The sequence below is a fragment of the Protopterus annectens genome, chromosome 9.part0 (assembly GCF_019279795.1).
Source record: "Protopterus annectens isolate FY-2018-M chromosome 9.part0, PAN1.0, whole genome shotgun sequence".
NCBI lineage: Eukaryota > Metazoa > Chordata > Ceratodontiformes > Protopteridae > Protopterus > Protopterus annectens.
Genome location: NC_056743.1, coordinates 994,841,320 through 994,859,278, shown reverse-complemented (window position 1 = coordinate 994,859,278; position 17,959 = coordinate 994,841,320). Strand labels below are relative to the sequence as shown.

The 17,959-nt window shown below is 39.9% G+C and overlaps 1 protein-coding gene across 1 annotated transcript in view; it reads right to left on the bottom strand.

Moving 5' to 3' along the window:
- MMP19 (matrix metallopeptidase 19) overlaps positions 1 to 17,959 on the bottom strand; it is a 122,522-nt gene that overhangs the window by 40,740 nt on the left and 63,823 nt on the right. The window contains exons 5-7 of the mRNA XM_044083772.1: positions 6,141 to 6,353; positions 4,460 to 4,705; positions 2,812 to 2,916 (exon numbers count right to left, since the gene is read on the bottom strand). Coding sequence (XP_043939707.1) covers positions 2,812 to 2,916; positions 4,460 to 4,705; positions 6,141 to 6,353 — 564 coding nt within the window. The remainder of the gene's footprint in view (positions 1 to 2,811; positions 2,917 to 4,459; positions 4,706 to 6,140; positions 6,354 to 17,959) is intronic.

Below are 17,959 nucleotides of genomic sequence, written 5' to 3'. Positions count from 1 at the left end.
ACTTGATTACAGGGAATTGTTCTGGCAGGTCAAGCTGGATGCCACTCGTAAACCAGGCTTAAATTAAAATGTTTCTATCCTCCCTGTTTTGAAACTGTGAGCATCAAAACTTTAGATATTTTAATTATTATTGTTTTATATACTGTCTTATGTGCATTTATTTAATAACTGCTTTATATTTGCTTTTTAGAGGTGTTTTTCCAAAGGTGTATTTTTAATAGGTATATGTCAGTTTAAATGAATTTATCAGAATTCAATAACATTTATGTGATGGTGACATACACGATTTAAATTAATTTGTGTGTTAGATGAATTATTGTTCTGAAGAAGTCCGAGTTACTTGTGGTGGGCGAAAGCATTGAATTTTAATCAATGAATATTTACACTTGTATCATATTTCGTGGCTGTTTTGTATCCTGGCTGGGACTACATGATCCAGTGCTCTTTGTAGAAGGTTTTTAAATGTAGTTGCTTCATTTTACTTGGTTACAGGAACTTAGTTTGACAAAAAACAAAGAAACAATATAAGGAGAAGAATCAGATGAGAAGGCAAGAAATGTGGAAAAAGAAAAAATATTGTGGCAAGTATAGAGATCTCCTGGAACAGCATGTCGATCAGGATTTGACACAGGAATGGTTAAGGAGAGCATAACTGAAACTAAAACATGAAAGGTTAATAATGGAGACCCAGGACAGTTGACTATGCACATGTTGGATTACAAAATGTATTGAACATGTGGGAGAAATAGACAATGCAGGTTCTGTAAAAAAATAACTGGAAATAGTCACCCATCTTGTTGATGCATGTGATACAATCATGGCAGAGGGCCTGTATACTGAAAAGCACAATAATATGGCAAGACTGTAGCAATGGGGACTGTGCAAGTACTACAATATTGAAATAGTTAAGAAGCATTGGAAACATAAAACACAGAGCAGTGTAGGGAATGTTGAAGTTTATAACACACGGATCATGCATTACCAACAGCTCAAAAAATAGATGCAAGAAAACTAGATATAGTAGTCCAGGAAAAAAAGACAAATGTATCATTGATCATTGAAATCGCTACATCCAAGGATTACAGTATCTTACATGCAGACGGAGACAAAAAGTCATAAAATAGCAGGACTTGTAGGCAGAAATGAGAATAATGTTGAAGAAAGATAAACAGACAGGTCCAACAGAAGTAGGAGCAAGAGGCCTACTAAAAAAAGAAATTACAGTCATGTTTACATGTAACTCTATATGAACTGCAGAAGGAGTCAGTTCTGGGTACATAGTGGGTGCTGCGAAGAGCACTTTTGGCTAACATCAAATACTGAAACAATACTAATTTAATGAACTTTAATCAAACCCTGACTTAGGAATGGGGTCCATTTCCATCATGGTATTGGAAACACAAATGTCTTAGAGAAACTAAACCAAGAGGAAGGGTGGAATACCAAAAGTTTACATCATAGCACACAAAAGGTGAGGGTATGTGATAGTTTTAAACACCCTGAATTTGTCGTTTTCAGTGCTTTCTATCTGAAAATACTCCAGGCTGATTCTTTATGGCATGACAAACACCTCTCATCCTGAATGTTGTTGCATTTCTGCAAGTCTGATAGCAAACACTACCTATTTAACCTCATGCTTTGAAGAGGTTTTTTTTTTCCTTTTTTCTTTTCTTGTTTTTAGTAGGTGCCTCAGAAGGGGATATCTTTTTCAGAGAATGTAGTGTATTATTTATCTTGACAGAGAGAGAGAGAGAGAGAGAGAGAGTGCCCTTCTCTTTCAGGTGCCTTCTTGAGGGATGTGTAGAACATAACACCCCACCCCAAAAAGAACTGTTGAATAAGGATTTATTTGTCTGTTTGCTTACCTGTATATGGCATTTACACATGAAGATAGGCAGAGGCATTCTAGTATGCAAATGGAAGAAAACTGTACCAACCATCCTTGAGTCAGGACCTTGTATATACCCGGAAGAATCAGGTGCCAACTGCCTTGAGCTTTGGAATGTAACATAATGGCAAATTCTCCTTGTTGAGGCAGATTCTCTTTGTTTTTTTTTATATGAACATTTCTATTATTTTTTTTCTGCCTTCTAGCATAACAGAATACTTGCAGTACTTACATTTTACCAGAGGCTACAGTGACTCACTGGTGATATGCTTAGTTCATATTACTGCACAGTAAGTGCCAAAGCTTGTTTTATCACAGATCCTTACATGAATGCTTCTGTCGTAACCACATTCACCTGTTGTTCCAATAAACTGTATTGTAGCTTATGTAGCAAGTACCTGCAGTACCTATCAAGTGTCTGCACATTTGATACCAATCTTGCCATATTGGGACTTTTTCAAGTGTCTCAACTAAAAACTGGACATTATTCAACATTACCTTCACAGTTTTCTAAAATAAATAAATAAATAACTATTTTTACTTGTTGACTGATATTATTTCGTCAGAAGGCTACCAGGTTACCAGTACTTCAAGACTTCAATCCCCTAAGTTGGGAGATCAGCTTTATCCAATCTAGCAGCTGCTAAAATCTTTGTGTACAGAAAAACGAAAAGCCTATTTTTAAATCTTAAAAATATAAATTGCACTTATTCTAAGTGCTTCTAACTGAAACCGATAGAACATTAAATTTATACATAAAACTGGACCCAGCAAAATTTCCCAAAGGCTACACCATTACTGTTATACTACTGAAAGAAAGAAAAAGGGATGCTGTGTGGTACTTAAAAGCACTGCAGTGACATAGCATTTCCTAACCAGTTTTCCTGAAATTAAATGATACTGAAAAACAATGAAAGACATACCCAAGATGATAGCATCCAAGTCAGCAGTGCACGGATCAGGGATCTTTCCTGTGGGTGGTGTGCTTGTTGTGCTGAACTCAGGTTCAGTGTAGGTTATTCCCTTACCTGAAAACAAAAAGTATTGATAACTGATATTTTATATTTTCTGATACAGCTCTTTATGTTTATTTTTTATTCTAGAATTTTTAAAGGAAAAGACAGAATCTGCAAAAAGTAGAATAAAACTGGAGAAGGCTGCCACAACTAAAAAAATATATCTGAACAAGCACATTTCATATAGCCAAACATAATATGTGTCTGTGTGTGTATGTATGTATATATATATATATATATATATATATATATATATAGTTCCACTTCAGAATGTCAAGTTTCTGAAAACATGAACATCATATGGCCGAGACCATACGATCGCGTTTCAGAATCTCGAAAGTCTGAAGTGCAATAAAAAAACAAAAAAAAAAAAAAAAAAACCAAAGACATCGTTTTTGCTGCACCCTCCCTAGTTAAATATACCATTTCCATGATCGCACTATATAGAGGAAACTTGAAATATCCTGTTCTGCGCTTCTGCATATAGTGTGGAACGGCAGATTTCCCTTTTCCCCACTGTTATATATCTATATATTTAAACACACACACAGACGTACATCTACAAACAAATATATCGTGTTTTAGAAAAAAACAGCTGGTTTTAATCATCACATAGGCTATCACCAATGATAATGTTGTCTGTGTCTCCACATACCAGTAGAACCAGTCCCATGCCACACATGTTTACTCAGAGATAAAATGATTACAGCACTATTCGATCTGGAATTGAATGATATGAAACACACAGGTGCTTGTGATAAAGAACTGCATCATCTACCATTAACAGGATGTCAAGAGCACAGGGGATGTTTTCTGTAAATTTGTTTATTCACACAGCTTGTTTTGACATGCATTACCCTCTAATCCATTCATCTGTTTAAATACTGCCTGAGTCATGCCTGTAAAAGTTCATGCAGGTCAGCTCTCTCACTTGGTTACTTTACCTAAAACAAGTAAGTGTGCACTCAGTGCTGTTATGCCCATGGGCTTTGTTTACATAGTCATGTTACCTGTATGATGAAGACTAGATTCATTACAGAAAGTGCTTCCAAGGCATCAACCCAATGCCCTCTCCAGTAGTTCTCTTCTCTACCTTAGTTTTCTGAACTTACAGATGTGAAAGTTTAATTTAATGAAACAGACTGCATCTAGTTTAAGAACTGGTACACACTCTGCATCACAGGAGGCAATATCATGTGTTGCATCTAAATACCATGTTCTAATCTGAAGTATGGAGTGGGAGCATGATTCTTGTCAGCATTCTCTACGGATATGTGTTCTTTCAGTGAATGCCAGATCCTTGAAATAAGCAGTAAATTTAAATCAATCTACCTAAAAGGGATGAAATCACAGCAAAATGAATAAAATCCAAATACAAGCCCTATTAAGTAGCTACCAGTGGTAAAATGAGATGGCTTACTTCTCCTAATTAATTCTGATGGGGATGCTTCTCACAGCATGACATGGAAGAACTTTCTGTAATACAGACTATGTCATCCTCCAAAAATAAATGCAGTGGAAGGAAGTGTTGCATTTATACCATAGTGTAACTTACCATATAGTGCTTGGATTCCCTTGATGTCATCGTAATGGAGCTGGAACCTTTTAGTGTATCCTTTGTAGAAAGGGGCCATAAGGGCACCTGTGTAGCGGGAGTGACCAAGTCCCAAGGCATGTCCAATCTCATGGGCAGCAACGATGCGCAGATTGGCACCTGAGTATGTGTTCTCTGTCCACTGTTCATCTTCATCAAAATGGATTGTCCCTTCTTCTGGAATATCGGCATGAGCCAGGATCTTACCTATAAAAGAAGTTCAGGAAAGGTTTAATGGCTATACTAATATACTCATAAACAGGAAGCAGCTTTGTGTTTACTAGAGTCACAGCTTTGTTCCCAGATGTAATGTGCATCCCAGGTCCCACATTTTCAGTTCCCAGCATATGGACAGGCCTTATACTGCAAATACAAATGTCCAGTCTTATGGGTATATACCAATGCCATTTTTCAAAATCACTTTCTTTCTTATCAGTTTGCACCTGGCGTTATAGTATTCTACACAAAGTTTATTTACATATGTCCTTTCTTCAGATCCATTGGTATCATCCTTCTGGAATCATGGTCTCCCTGTGTCATTCCTTACTGAAAACCTTATAACACAGCAATAATTATCAGCAACTGGAAGCACATCAAAATACTTTATAACCATATTAATAACTTAAGTACGTTATCAGTGGTGTGCTGAAAAGAAAGTATGCATTAAATGTGCTTGCTTCTTTTTTGCACAGATTACTTTGTACATCTAATTTCCATTTTTACAATGCTCAAATCAATAAAAGATATATCCACTAGGTTCTAGTTCCACTATGATAATTTGCAATCCGACACCTCCACTCTGTTCATTTTGGCACCTCCTCGAAGCTGCTTCTTCATCTTTCAACTTTTTCCCTGGTTAGAGGTTGCCACAGCAGATCACCTGTCCACTCATGATTAGCAGTGGAGTTTTACGGTGTCGAGTTGCCAGCCCGGCACCCTACCTTCCACAGAAGGCACACACATGCATACACTCACACCTAGGGCCAATTTAGAGTGTCCAATCTACCTACGGCATGTCTTCGGGATGTGAGAGGAAACCGGAGCACCCGGAGGAAACCCACGTGACCACAGGGAGGACATGCAGACTCCGCACAGAAGGCAGCCCAGCCAAGGATTGAACCGGAGAACCTCTTGCTGTGAGGTGGCAACGCTAACCGCTGCATCACCGTGGCCGCCCTAGCTGGATACAGTTATTTACAGCATCACTCCATACTTGACAACAGTAATATTACTAATGGCTGTCTGTTAACATATTTAAGCCAATGAGGTGCAGTGTCTGTGACTTAACATGTTTCACAAGGCATGTAGTCCACAGGCAGGCTATGAAAGCATGCCAGACACATTACAATAAGTCCCATGGTAGTCCATGGCACTGATGAGCAGACAGTGTCTGTTTATGTCTGTTGATATTACCATTCCATTATCAGAAGATGAAACAGAATCCTTTATAGCCATCTACAGTGGCTGGCTAGAGATAGCCTGAATGTGGATAAATTATTGCAACAAAACAGTGAGGAAGGAATGAACAATTAACAAGGACAGTTAAAGTCTATGAATAAAAGTTAGGCCAGATGTCTACATTTGTTAATTATATATGCACCAAATAAGTGACAGTTAATAACAAACAGACTTATAATAGTACCTGGCCCATCAAAAGGCTGTCCGCAGTTGTGATACTTCCTTTTAAAAGAGATGCGTATATCTGCAGAACCTGAAGGAACCTCCCGGAATGTGAGACTGCTAACATTGCTCCAGTACTGGAAGGCTGTGCTGATAGCTGTTCGGACATCACTCACTGACATATCTGGGGTGAAATTATTGATGATATAGGTCAGCTTCCTCTTCCTCCAATGACCTGTCAGAAGAAAAAAAAAAAATTTTTTAGGGCATGCTTGATATACAGTTCATTCCTGTACACCCATCCTAACTAACTCCTTTTTTAGGGTTCTACAAAGTAGAGACTTTTTCTTCTCCTCAAATTAAAGTTTAGAGGGTGCCAATACTGGAATTATAAATATGCTGCCCCCTTATGTGCAGGGCCCTATTGCACCCTGTTAACTTAATTGACCTTAACGGCTCAGTTAGTAAAAAATCCTACCAGACAGTGTAATATTCTAGATATTGCTGGGACAAATAATGATAAAGTTATTACAAACTGTGTGATAGAACCTAAGCTAATAGGATTAGATCATGCAAATGTTACATGGAAATATCTTGTGTTCTCTCAGGAACCACCTCAGAAATAATGTATCGTCAAGCATGTCTGTTATAGGGCTGATTTCATCCTGATCAGGGAAAAAGATAAAAATTTGGAACTGGAAGGATGTTACCTGCTTAGCAGATATTGAAGCTGGTTATGGGTAATTTTATACTTTTACATATTTTATATATATATATATATATATATATATATATATATATATATATATGTGTATATCTATATATACCCACGATGGTGGTGCTGCGGTACTGTCCGGTTCGATTCTCAGCTAGAGCGTCTTCTGCGTGGAGACATGCGTGAATGGGCATACCTTCGTTGAAGGTTGTGCATCAGGGCTGGTAACTCGGCACGTAAAAATCAACTACCAATCATTAGCGGACGGGAGTTCCACTGCGGTGACCCCTAACCGGGAAAAGCCGAAAGACACAACAATATATATATATATATATATATATATATATATATATATATATATATATATATATAAACCTGTAGAAGAGTATGCACCCTTACTGTTAAACCTACATCTTATAAATATCCCTGGTGGAAGACAGCCCTGAACAAGGCTAGTAAAAGAACCAGGTATGACTAGAAAAAGTTTAAGAAACAAACTAGTTGTGTGAATAAGGAAAGATTTAAACTAGCTAGAAAGTCTTTTAGAATGTCTATGAAGGTTATAAGGTGTGAATATGAGGTTAAATTAACTCACCATACTACAGATAGTAAGAAAGTCTTCTTTAAATATGTGAAGCAATATAAATCTGATAAATCTTGATATCCTATTTTGAATGACAGGTCATTCACTGATGTCAAGGTTTTGGCAGATATCTTTTTAGATGCTATAATTTCATCTGAAGTACATAATCCTGCTAGACAGGTGACCAGGGAAGTAAATATTGTGGGAAGAAATAGCCAGGGAATTGTTATGGCTCGGCTTGTATAGGCCCTAGGGCCGATAGCTTAGTACCAACCTATGAACCTATGGCCGGCCTGATCCTTGTAGCACCCCCCCCCCCCAAAAAATAAACACCGTGACCAGTAAATGGTTATGGAGTGTGCAAGTAAGACTAAAAAGATGAACAACCAAAAGCTCTTGTCACTGCCTCACATGTTCATTACAATCAGGAGAGGGCAAACGGTAGACAAATATGCATGTTTCACACTGCTGGGAGAGATAATCCTCATGTGAATCCTGACCTGGAAGAAGTGGTCACATCTCCACAACAGGTATTATTTTTTTTTGCCTCATTAAAAGAACAATTATAACAAATCAGTGGAATGATATAATGCCATCCTATAATTTGGTGTACCTCACTCAACAGCATGTCATACCATCATGTTACAAGTCTGAGATATTATGCAAAATGGTATAAAGGCGTACAACATAGCTTTCTTTGTCTTTTGTTATACCATTTACTATTTGGGGTACATCTTCCATATGTGGCAGGGGTGCCCCATCCTCTAAAATGCATTTCATGTGGGAACAGAGCCCTCCAACACTCTGATGCAGCAGGCTAAGTCCAACACCTTGGTAAATACTCTAATCATCTTTGGGGTCAATGCATACAGGGGAAGGAACATTTCATCCTCTGCAGTGACATTCTCAGTATCTAAGCTTCCTCAAGCAGCGATGCAAAATAAGATGATGTGTGTGATGATTAAGCTGATTAGAGCCCAGTGCCCTTAAAGGAATGTGTTCACATTCCTAAAATTACTCTCTAATACTCGGGTAAGTGATTTGTCAACGTTGTCATGTGACTGCAGCTGATCTGGTACTGATCCAAAGAGCAGGCATCCTGAAGTTAATGTTAGGCGATGGACAACTTATTACCACTAGAAGTCCTTTTCCCACTCAGAACTCCATTAGAATGCTCTCAATGGTCAAGGGCATTAGGCATGAGCTGATGACAGGCCAAGCTGCTGAAAAGAGGAAGTAAAGTTTTTAGTACTTAAATTAAAAAGCACCTATCTAGGCATGTCTAAGGGTCAGCTCTCTGTGTTTTCTCCTGTCCACCTGATGAATCTGGGCATCTTGGGGCAATGTAGCAATTGCCTCATGTACACCGACAACCCTCTCCTCCTACCACCCAACACTACAACCTGTGAGAGATGCACTTATATAACCAAACTGGAAGCCAAGCTCTCTCCAGCCAAGATGGACTAGACAGTCAAGAGGAGAAAATAAACACCTGCACCACACCATACTTAACACATAGTCCATCAGTTCGTACACCACCTAAACCCACACATAGTAACACAAAACAAGCACCTATATTCGCGGAGGCTCTCAATAAAAATCTGCTCGAACAACAGAGACCTCCAAAGCAGAAACACAGGTAACCACCACCCCCCACTACCCAAATGACACATAGACCACAAAATTAGTGTGCCACTCAACCTCAGCACTTAAGGCAAAACAACGTACCCAACACACTTGTCATAGGTGACTCTATAGTCAGGCACACTGATGTCTCACTCACCAGGCTAAACAAGGAGAAAGTTACTGTCAACTGCCTGTCAGGTGCCAGGATCCACCACATAACGCACACACTCAGGTCATTCCATAACAAGTACAAATATGACTGTCATTGTCCATGTTGGTGTGAATGACCTGAGACGTACCTCCTTGGACTACATGAAAAGAGACATGGGGGAGATCTCGGATCTTGTAGCCCAGGCAGGTATGACCCTAGCCCTGAGTACCAATCTGCCATTGCCCAGAATGATACCATATTTCAAGGACAAAATGATTGACTCCAATTGACTAATCTTCTGGTGTCATTCAAAGGGGATCCAGTATCTGTCTGCCTGGGATGACATGATTGACAGACCATGATGCTTTGCCAGAGATGGCCTGCATGTCGCCCCTGGGATTCCGCATACTGGATAAGGTTCTTGCCACCCCTATAGTGCCTTTTTTAAGCAAGGTTAAAACAACAAACACACCACCATAGCAGGTACAAGCAAGCAAAAACTGAGTGTAATGCTACTCAATGCTAGAAGTCTATACCTCAAAATGCACTCATTCAAAGCACTCCTTAAAATGGAGAATATTGACATCTGTGCAGTAGCAGAGACCTGGTTCAAGGCTCCAGAGAGCACCCCTGCATTACCAGGCTATAATTCATACCACACCTTTCTGCCACCTAACCTGGACTGAAACACTAAAGGAGGAGGAGTGCCCATATTCATTAAAGATATCCACACTTCTAGGCTAGTTGCTCAACATAATGTATCTGAAATTATCCAAGTGCAACTAACACTGGGCAAGACTGCAATCCAGGTTGTAGCTTGTTACAGATTCCCCTCCATGCCTGAGGATGCCCACTCCACATTCCTCGACATACTTTATAATATTAAGGTACAGCCCAATACCCTAATAATGGGTGATTTCAACTACCCCACCATCAACTAGGAAAACTACTCATGTACTAACTCATTAGCGCTACGCTTTCTGGAATTCATAAATTCCAATGCCCTGGATCAGCTAGTCCATACCCCCACCAGGGGCAGCAATATACTGGACCTGGTCATTACCAACATGGGTAACCGATGTTCCAAGCCAGAGGTCAACTCCTCACTGGTCAGATCCGACCATAAGCTAATCACCCTAGACATCAATTTTCTGCCCCCCCCACCCCCTCATTAAGGAAACCACCATAAAAAACTTCTCCAAAGCCAACTTCACGCTCCTTAAGACAGAAGTGGCAAACTTCACTACACCCATGCAGACAGATAATAGAGGTATGACTGCTGAATCCTACACACATGCACTGTATAAACACATATATCGCATTGTGCATAGATTGTGCCATCCCCAACAGAACCAAGACGCTATCCTCCAAAAAAAGGAAGGCAATCTGGTGGTCCCCTGCCATAAACAAACCCTACAACAGAAGGAAGAAGCTGTTGCAAAAAAAGTAAAATCCCCTGATTGCAGGAACTCCTTGGTCAGCCTCAGTAAGAAGCTGAGATCCCTCATAAAATCCTCCAAAGCTAGCTACGAAAATAAAATTGCCACTGATTCTAAAGACAGCCACAAAGCATTCTACAGCTATGTCAAAGATCTCAATGGCAACACTCAGATCTGCTCCGAGCTGCAGAACAATGGCACTAGATATACAGAACCAACTGATATTGCCAACATCATGGCAGATAGGTTCAGTGCAAACTTTACCTCCCCCTCACCCCCCAAAGGGCCCATCTCTATACCAGAAGAATGCATAGCCCCTGTAATCACAGATGCACAAGTTAAGACCACAGTCTCCAAAGCCAAAAACACAGCATCCATGGGACCAGACAACATCCCAGGCTGCGTTCTGCATGAACTAAAGGATGAACTGGCACCCCACCTAAGTACCATGTTCAATCACAGCCTCACTTCAGGCTTTGTGCCTACTGAATGGTGCACAGAAATGGTTATCCCACTCCACAAAGGGGGTGCCACCACAGACCCTGGGAACTACCACCCCATTAACCTGATGAGCCTGGTCTGCAAGGCCATGGAACGTATCATCATGGAGCTTATAAGCAAAGCCATAGGTAACCTGCTGGACCCCAGTCAATTTGGGTTTGTAAAAGGTAGATCATGTCTCCTGAACCTGATTGACTTCTTTGAATCAGTCATCAGAGCTGTGGATGAGGGTAAAGTGGTGCACACAGCCTATTTTGACCTTGTCAAGGCTTTTGACACCATCCCCCACTCTGGAATTATAGATAAATTCACTAGACTGGGCATAAATCCCTATGTCACAAGATGGGTAGCCAACTGGCTCACTGACAGAACCCACACAGTGAAAGTAGCTGACTCCAATTCCGACTTCAAACCAGTGACAAGTGGAGTACCACAGGGTTTAGTCCTGGGTCCTCTCCTGTTTGGCATCTATTTCTCAGAGGTCCATGTTAATACAGCAGGTCTTTGGCTAACAAAGTTTGCAGATGACTGCAAACTGGGAGCCATAATAGAATTGCCAAATGATGTGGACATTCGACAAAGGGGCTTCACTGAGACTGATGCTTGGTGTCAAAGTCATGGCCTCAAGCTCAATGCCAAAAAGTGTATTGTCATCCCCTTTGGGAAAAACACTGTACCCATGAACTACCACATAGGCGGTAGCCTACTTAACACCGAAAGTGTGATAAGAGACCTTGGGACACAGATGGATACTAGTCTCTCCTTTGATAATCACATCGCCACAGTAGTTAGGAAATCCTTCTATGTGGCACACCTCATCATTAAAGGGTTGTCCTCCAGAAAATAAGAAGTCATTGTTCCCCTCTACTCGTCACTCATTAGACCCATTATAGAGTACAATGCCCCATTTGGCATGTACCTTGCAAGACATCTGCAACAACTGGAAAGGCCACAGAAATACCTCACTAAGAGGATTACCGTCATCAAAGATGCCATATGCAGACCGCCTCAAAAAACTCCAGCTCTACTCCATCACTTATCGCCTACTCATTGGCAACCTCTGGCTAACTTACAAAGCCAAGTCAAACCCAGTTCTGTTGGAGATGCTACACTTAAAGAAACCTCAATCTCTCTGTGCCACACGCTCCAGGGACCTGAACCTTGCCACCACAATAAACAGAACATGCTGGAGGGATAGATTCCTGTCCCACAGACTTCCCATACTCTGGAACAGACAACCCATTCACATCAAGCAAAGCCCCTCATTAGCACTCTTTAAGAGGAATCTAGATAATTGTATGGGAAATAGGAAATTCACCCCGGGGATCAAATCTGTGGCTCTACTCAACATGGGCGCAGGAAAATAACTTTCTTGGGTGGAAAAGCCAGGGAACTTTTTAGCTAGGCTTATGTAGGCTCTAGGGCCAATAGCCTAGTACCTACCTATGAACCTGTGAAGTAAAGTCAGTAATGTATGAGCTTCATTATGTGTGTATAGCCATTGCTACACTACACCCATGTGTTATGTAATGGAGCAGGGATCTAAGTTTTAAACCTGCCTAGTATCTGCATGCAATTTTATGTTTACAGAAACACTAATTCTTTTAAAGAGTCACCCCTAAAATATACAGTAAAGATTGTTATGTGTATGGGGCTACTGAATGTCGCATCTTGTCAATGTACTGTAGCGTATAAGGGGTTATAAAGGGCCCCATATATGACCTTGAGCTACCATGTGATTCTTCTTTATAATAAAACACAGTGCTACAGTCCTGTGTGAGTTACTAAGCATGGTGTAGAATCACACAGACATTTTATGTATGCAACAGGGATCATTTCTGTAAAAGGAGCAGAATGTACAGCCATGTTGTCAGCCTGCATGATGTGCTAGCAGTGGCTTGTAAGCAGGGTTGCAGTAAGCCCCCATTTGTCGAAGGTGGAGTGAGTGTAAGTAAGGGCCATGATAAAGAAGGAGGGTCAAGGGGGGAGATCCATCTAATGAGAAATGGTAAAAAGCCAGAGCTAGAGGGCTTCAGCCTTTTCATAACAGAGTTCACTGGACATCTGTTATTTAGTACTGGGCAATGTTACTGGTCTAGCAGTAAGAGGTAAGGCCCTGGGCTTATGCCCTTGCCTTATGTCTTCAGCAGCAGTGGGGTTAAGTTGAGGGGGAGTGGGAAGTTGTGCTAAGAGTACAATTGTGAGTGGCAGTCAGGATGATTTAATGTCACTATGGAGGATGCTTACGGGATGGCTTCAGTTAGCAGGATCAGGCCTTTGGCCTGGAGGGACCAGAACAAAAAAGAGGCCTTATGGGGATAGCAATACTGTGTGCAGATGTTAACGGTTAGTAGTGTGTATGAGTCAGTAGCAGCGTACGGGTGTTCACACACTGTAATCTTGTATGATTCACTAAGCAGAGGGGTGTGCAGTCATACTGCAGTTTTATATGAATCATTAGGAAGTAGGGAATAAAGGCATGCAACAGTTCCATGAGTTTTTAAGCAGCACAATGTGGGGGTATGTTACAAAATTGAGACACTGGCTGCTCCTTTGAAAGTCATGTTACAGTTTTCTATGATCTCCTATGCAGTGCGCTGCAGAACCATGAAACATGTTATTGGTTTTCATAAATCACTGCACAGGCACATGTCAAATCCTGTCTCCACATGAGTGAATCAGTGGCATTAACCACGTCACACTTTTGTGTGAGCTGGTAAACAGTAGAGCAATACTGCACTTCTGTGTGACTCACTAAACAAGATATACAGCCATGTTGTATTTCTGCATGAACCTTTAAACAGCATAGTGCAAAAACATGAAACAATCAGTAGGTAACTGAACAAAATGATCTGCAGATATGCTGCAGTTCTGTGAATTTCTTAAAAGCAGCATTTCTGTGCCTTGGATTCAAAAGCAGGGTATACCATGTTACAGCTCTCTGTTAGTCATTAGATAGGAATGCAGTTAGAATGTCAAACTAAACCTTTGATTTACAGAAATGCAGACATTTATCTGATACCAGTTACAGTGCTTTTTTTGTCCTCTGTTATTTTTGCCTAGTTCTTTTATGCTAGTAGTTTACAGACAACTTATACATTTAGACTTAAGTTCTTGTTGTGTTCCACTTTGGCACCCCTTTTGCTTACTCCTACGTTTAAGCTTCTGTATTGTATTTTTTTCTACTGTTACTCGTGCAACAAAAGTCACTTACCATCAATTCATTCCCTATACAGGAAAAGTTCCTTAAATTGTTCTTTAGCCACCATTTTTATACAGAACCCCTTACTGAGTTTGTCCTTGTAAACTATTGACAGCCGTCTTAGGATAACATTGTTTATGTTCTTGGTTTGGTTGGGAATCTCAGCCAACATCTTCTTGTCTCCCATCGCACATAAATGTATCTGCTGTACAACAACATTAAATGACTAGTGCTCTGAGCCTTATCTTTTATGTGTATATCCTTATAAAAGTACAGGCTCCAGAAAAGTACACCAGACTTGAGATATGACTATACTAATATCCTATACAATGGCATCAAAACCCTCATTTCCTATTTGCAATCCAATTTCTGTGTAACCTGTCATCTATCTTTTTTTACACTTTGTCTTAGCACACTCACTTTCTGACTTCAAAGTTGTCTGAAATAATTCCATTCCTCAGTGATGATATGAATATGGACTCTGGTGAGAGAGAAAAAATACAAAGGCCTCCTAATAGGTTCATAGGTTGGTACTAGGCTATCAGCCCCAGGACCTATACAAGCCTAGCCATAACAATTCCCTGGCTATTTCTTCCCACAGTATTAACTTCCCTGGACCCCTGTCTAACAGGGCGACTGACGTGATCCCTGGGGTGAATTTCCTTTCTCCCATCCAGTCATCAAGGTTCCTTTTGAAGTGGGCCAAAGAGGTGCTCTGCTTGACATGTATAGGTAGCCTGTTCCAGAGTCTGGGGGGTCTCTGGGTCAGGAACCTATCCCTCCAGCATGTTTTGTTTATTGTAATCTGTCCTTTTCTGTACCTGCTAGGTAAACTGCAGTACATATTTAATTGTTTTTGATACTACTACATTCACAGGAAGGATATCCCAATCATACACTATCCTTCCTGTGAATTAATACTTCATTGTAGCTATCCTATGCAATCCACACCATAGTTTCAAATTGTGTCCTATTGTTTTCATGCATCTGTTTGTTGGAAAGATAGTACTTACTCTTACTTAGCTGTTCTGGATTCTGTTGTGATTGTGAAATGCTCCATCCAAGTCTTTATCTGCCCGTTTTTTTCAAGTCTACATATGTAAAGATTTTCTAGTCTGCCTTTTATGTCTTGTAACTAAGACAGTGTGCCAGTTTTGCTGCCCTTCTCAGATCTGCCCTATCTTTTCAATTTCCTTTCAAAGACCTAGTCTCCAGAAATGCACAAGCTATGAGATAAGGGCTCCTGCTAACTTTTTGTATACAAGGACAATAACAGCTACTCTTTTATGTGTGGTGCTTCTTCTTGCCTTGGCCAGCCCTTCTTGCTCTTGATCGCATTACCTGTTTTTATATGTTAAATGATAGGACTTCCCCAGGTCCATCGTCTCTTATGGTGTTGCTACTACCTCCCTGTCAAACCCTTTCTTTTTGTCCCTCAGAGAAGAATTAGTTTGAATTGAGTTTAAGTAGACACGTTTAATATCACTCCTCCAAATTTACAAAGACTCTTAATTGTTCTACATCTTTCTGTGTATTGACCTTGTTACATAACTTTATGTCATGACCAAAAACGAAAACTAGTTTTTTAAAATTTTCTGCAGTTTCACTCAAAAAGACACTATAAAGGACTGGCCTCAGTACTCATTCTCTTTCCTCACATGATTTCCTGACAGGAGATCAGGTGACTGGCTGGAAACATACCTCTCAGCTGTACAGATTTTCACAGAATGTCCAGATTTTTGCCTCATATTTTTGCTGTATTCCTCCTAAAATCTGTACCTTTCTGGCAAATAGCTGAGAATTGAAGTCATTAAATAATGACAAACATTTGAGTTTAAGACTCCATATCCTTCAGAAAATTCATGCTAATGCAAAACCTATTATTCTATCAACTTTCTATGTTTGTAAGAGCAACATTTAAAATCTGTCCCTATTTTTCCCCCATCATTTTAGGCTTTGTCCAGATTTTTTGCTCTAAGAGGTTGAGAGATAGCCCTAAACACAAATAACCAGAGTTAGATTTTATTCCAGACTGAATGGTGGATTTCTATCCATTGTGGGACTGCTGTTTGTACAAGACTGCTGTGAACTTCAGAGATGATCTCTTTCTTTACCCATGGTTGTGTGACAGTGGAGTTAGTTTATGTAATTTATGTGATATGGGGGGTGGGGCTTGACTCCTATGTGGTGTTGCAGAGTTTGGGGGACAAGCCCTCTGCAGAAATGCTTATTTTGATCTTTGCATTTCATTGTAAAAGCACTCAGTCAGTTGTTCAGAGAGTTAATAGTTGTGCATTGATCTTCACATGGGGAGCATACCTCACTGTTCACTATTTTTTCACCAGTATGGACTCCATTTAGTATGAACCTCTGCATTCTATTGTCTAGCCAATATTTTATTAAAGTTATAATCACTGGAAGCACTCTGGGTTTATCTTATATGCTCAGTACTCTTTTATGAAGCACTGTATTAAATGTCTTGCAAAAAAGCTGACCACATCAACAGCTTTTTTTTCTTATCTAGTATCTCTGTTAATCAAATCCATTAAAGTTGTCTGGCGCAATTTAACTGTTGTGGACCCCTATTAATATACGCCATGTACTCGATTGGTTTTTAGATATTTCAGTCATGATTGCATGATTATCTCAACAGGTGAGGTCAAAATGCTGGGTTAATAGAGTTCAAACTACAATGCACGCTCACTCACTCTTGTGAATGGGATTCATATCTGCCCTTTCCCTGCTTTCAGTGACAATACCTTTCCTCACACTGTTGATTTGAAAGGTTAGTAAATGTTATCAACCAGATTTTGCATCAGTTTTCTTTGAATTGTCAGATAAATAAAACTAGGAGTCATTACTTTGCATGCATTTAAGTTCTGGAATTCTTCCAGGACCATTCCTCCTGTAAAACATCTAAAATAAACTGATAATCCTGGACATTACTTCTGGCTTTAAAGACTCAACCTTTACTTCCTTAATACTGCCTGGAAGTTCTTCATCACAATGTTTTTCTACACCCCACTGGCCCTTTTGACTTAGAGTTACTACTCCTAGGTTTATCCTCCTTTGCTTCCTTATGAGTCTATAAAAGTGTTCCTCAGCTTGACTGATTGAAATGGTTAGCCCTTCTTCAATCTGAATTTATATCCCAATCATACACAATCCTTTCTGTGAATTAATACTTCATTGTAGCTATCCTATGCAATCCGCACCGTAGTTTCAAATTGTGTCCTATTGTTTTCATGCATCTGTTTGTTTGAAAGATAGTACTTACTCTTACTTAGCTGTTCTGGATTCTGTTGTGATTGTAAAATGCTTTTGATAATTCTATCTGATAATGTTTTATGTCATCTTCTTTTTGTGTTTCATAAATGCGAAGTCCTCCTTAACCTCTGATACCACCTCATTTATCCTTTTGATTTGCAGATTTGTTTCAAAGGCTTATCGCTTGTGCAGTAAATTTTTTAATGCATTTTCTGTACTTCCACTCCTCCTTCATGCATGCTTGCTAAATCTTCAATGAACCACTGTTTCATTTAGCCTGGCTTTCTGGTCCAGACCCCTCACTTTTGATAAGCACAACACTATAATCAAGCCATTGCGAAACATGCTATTTAATGA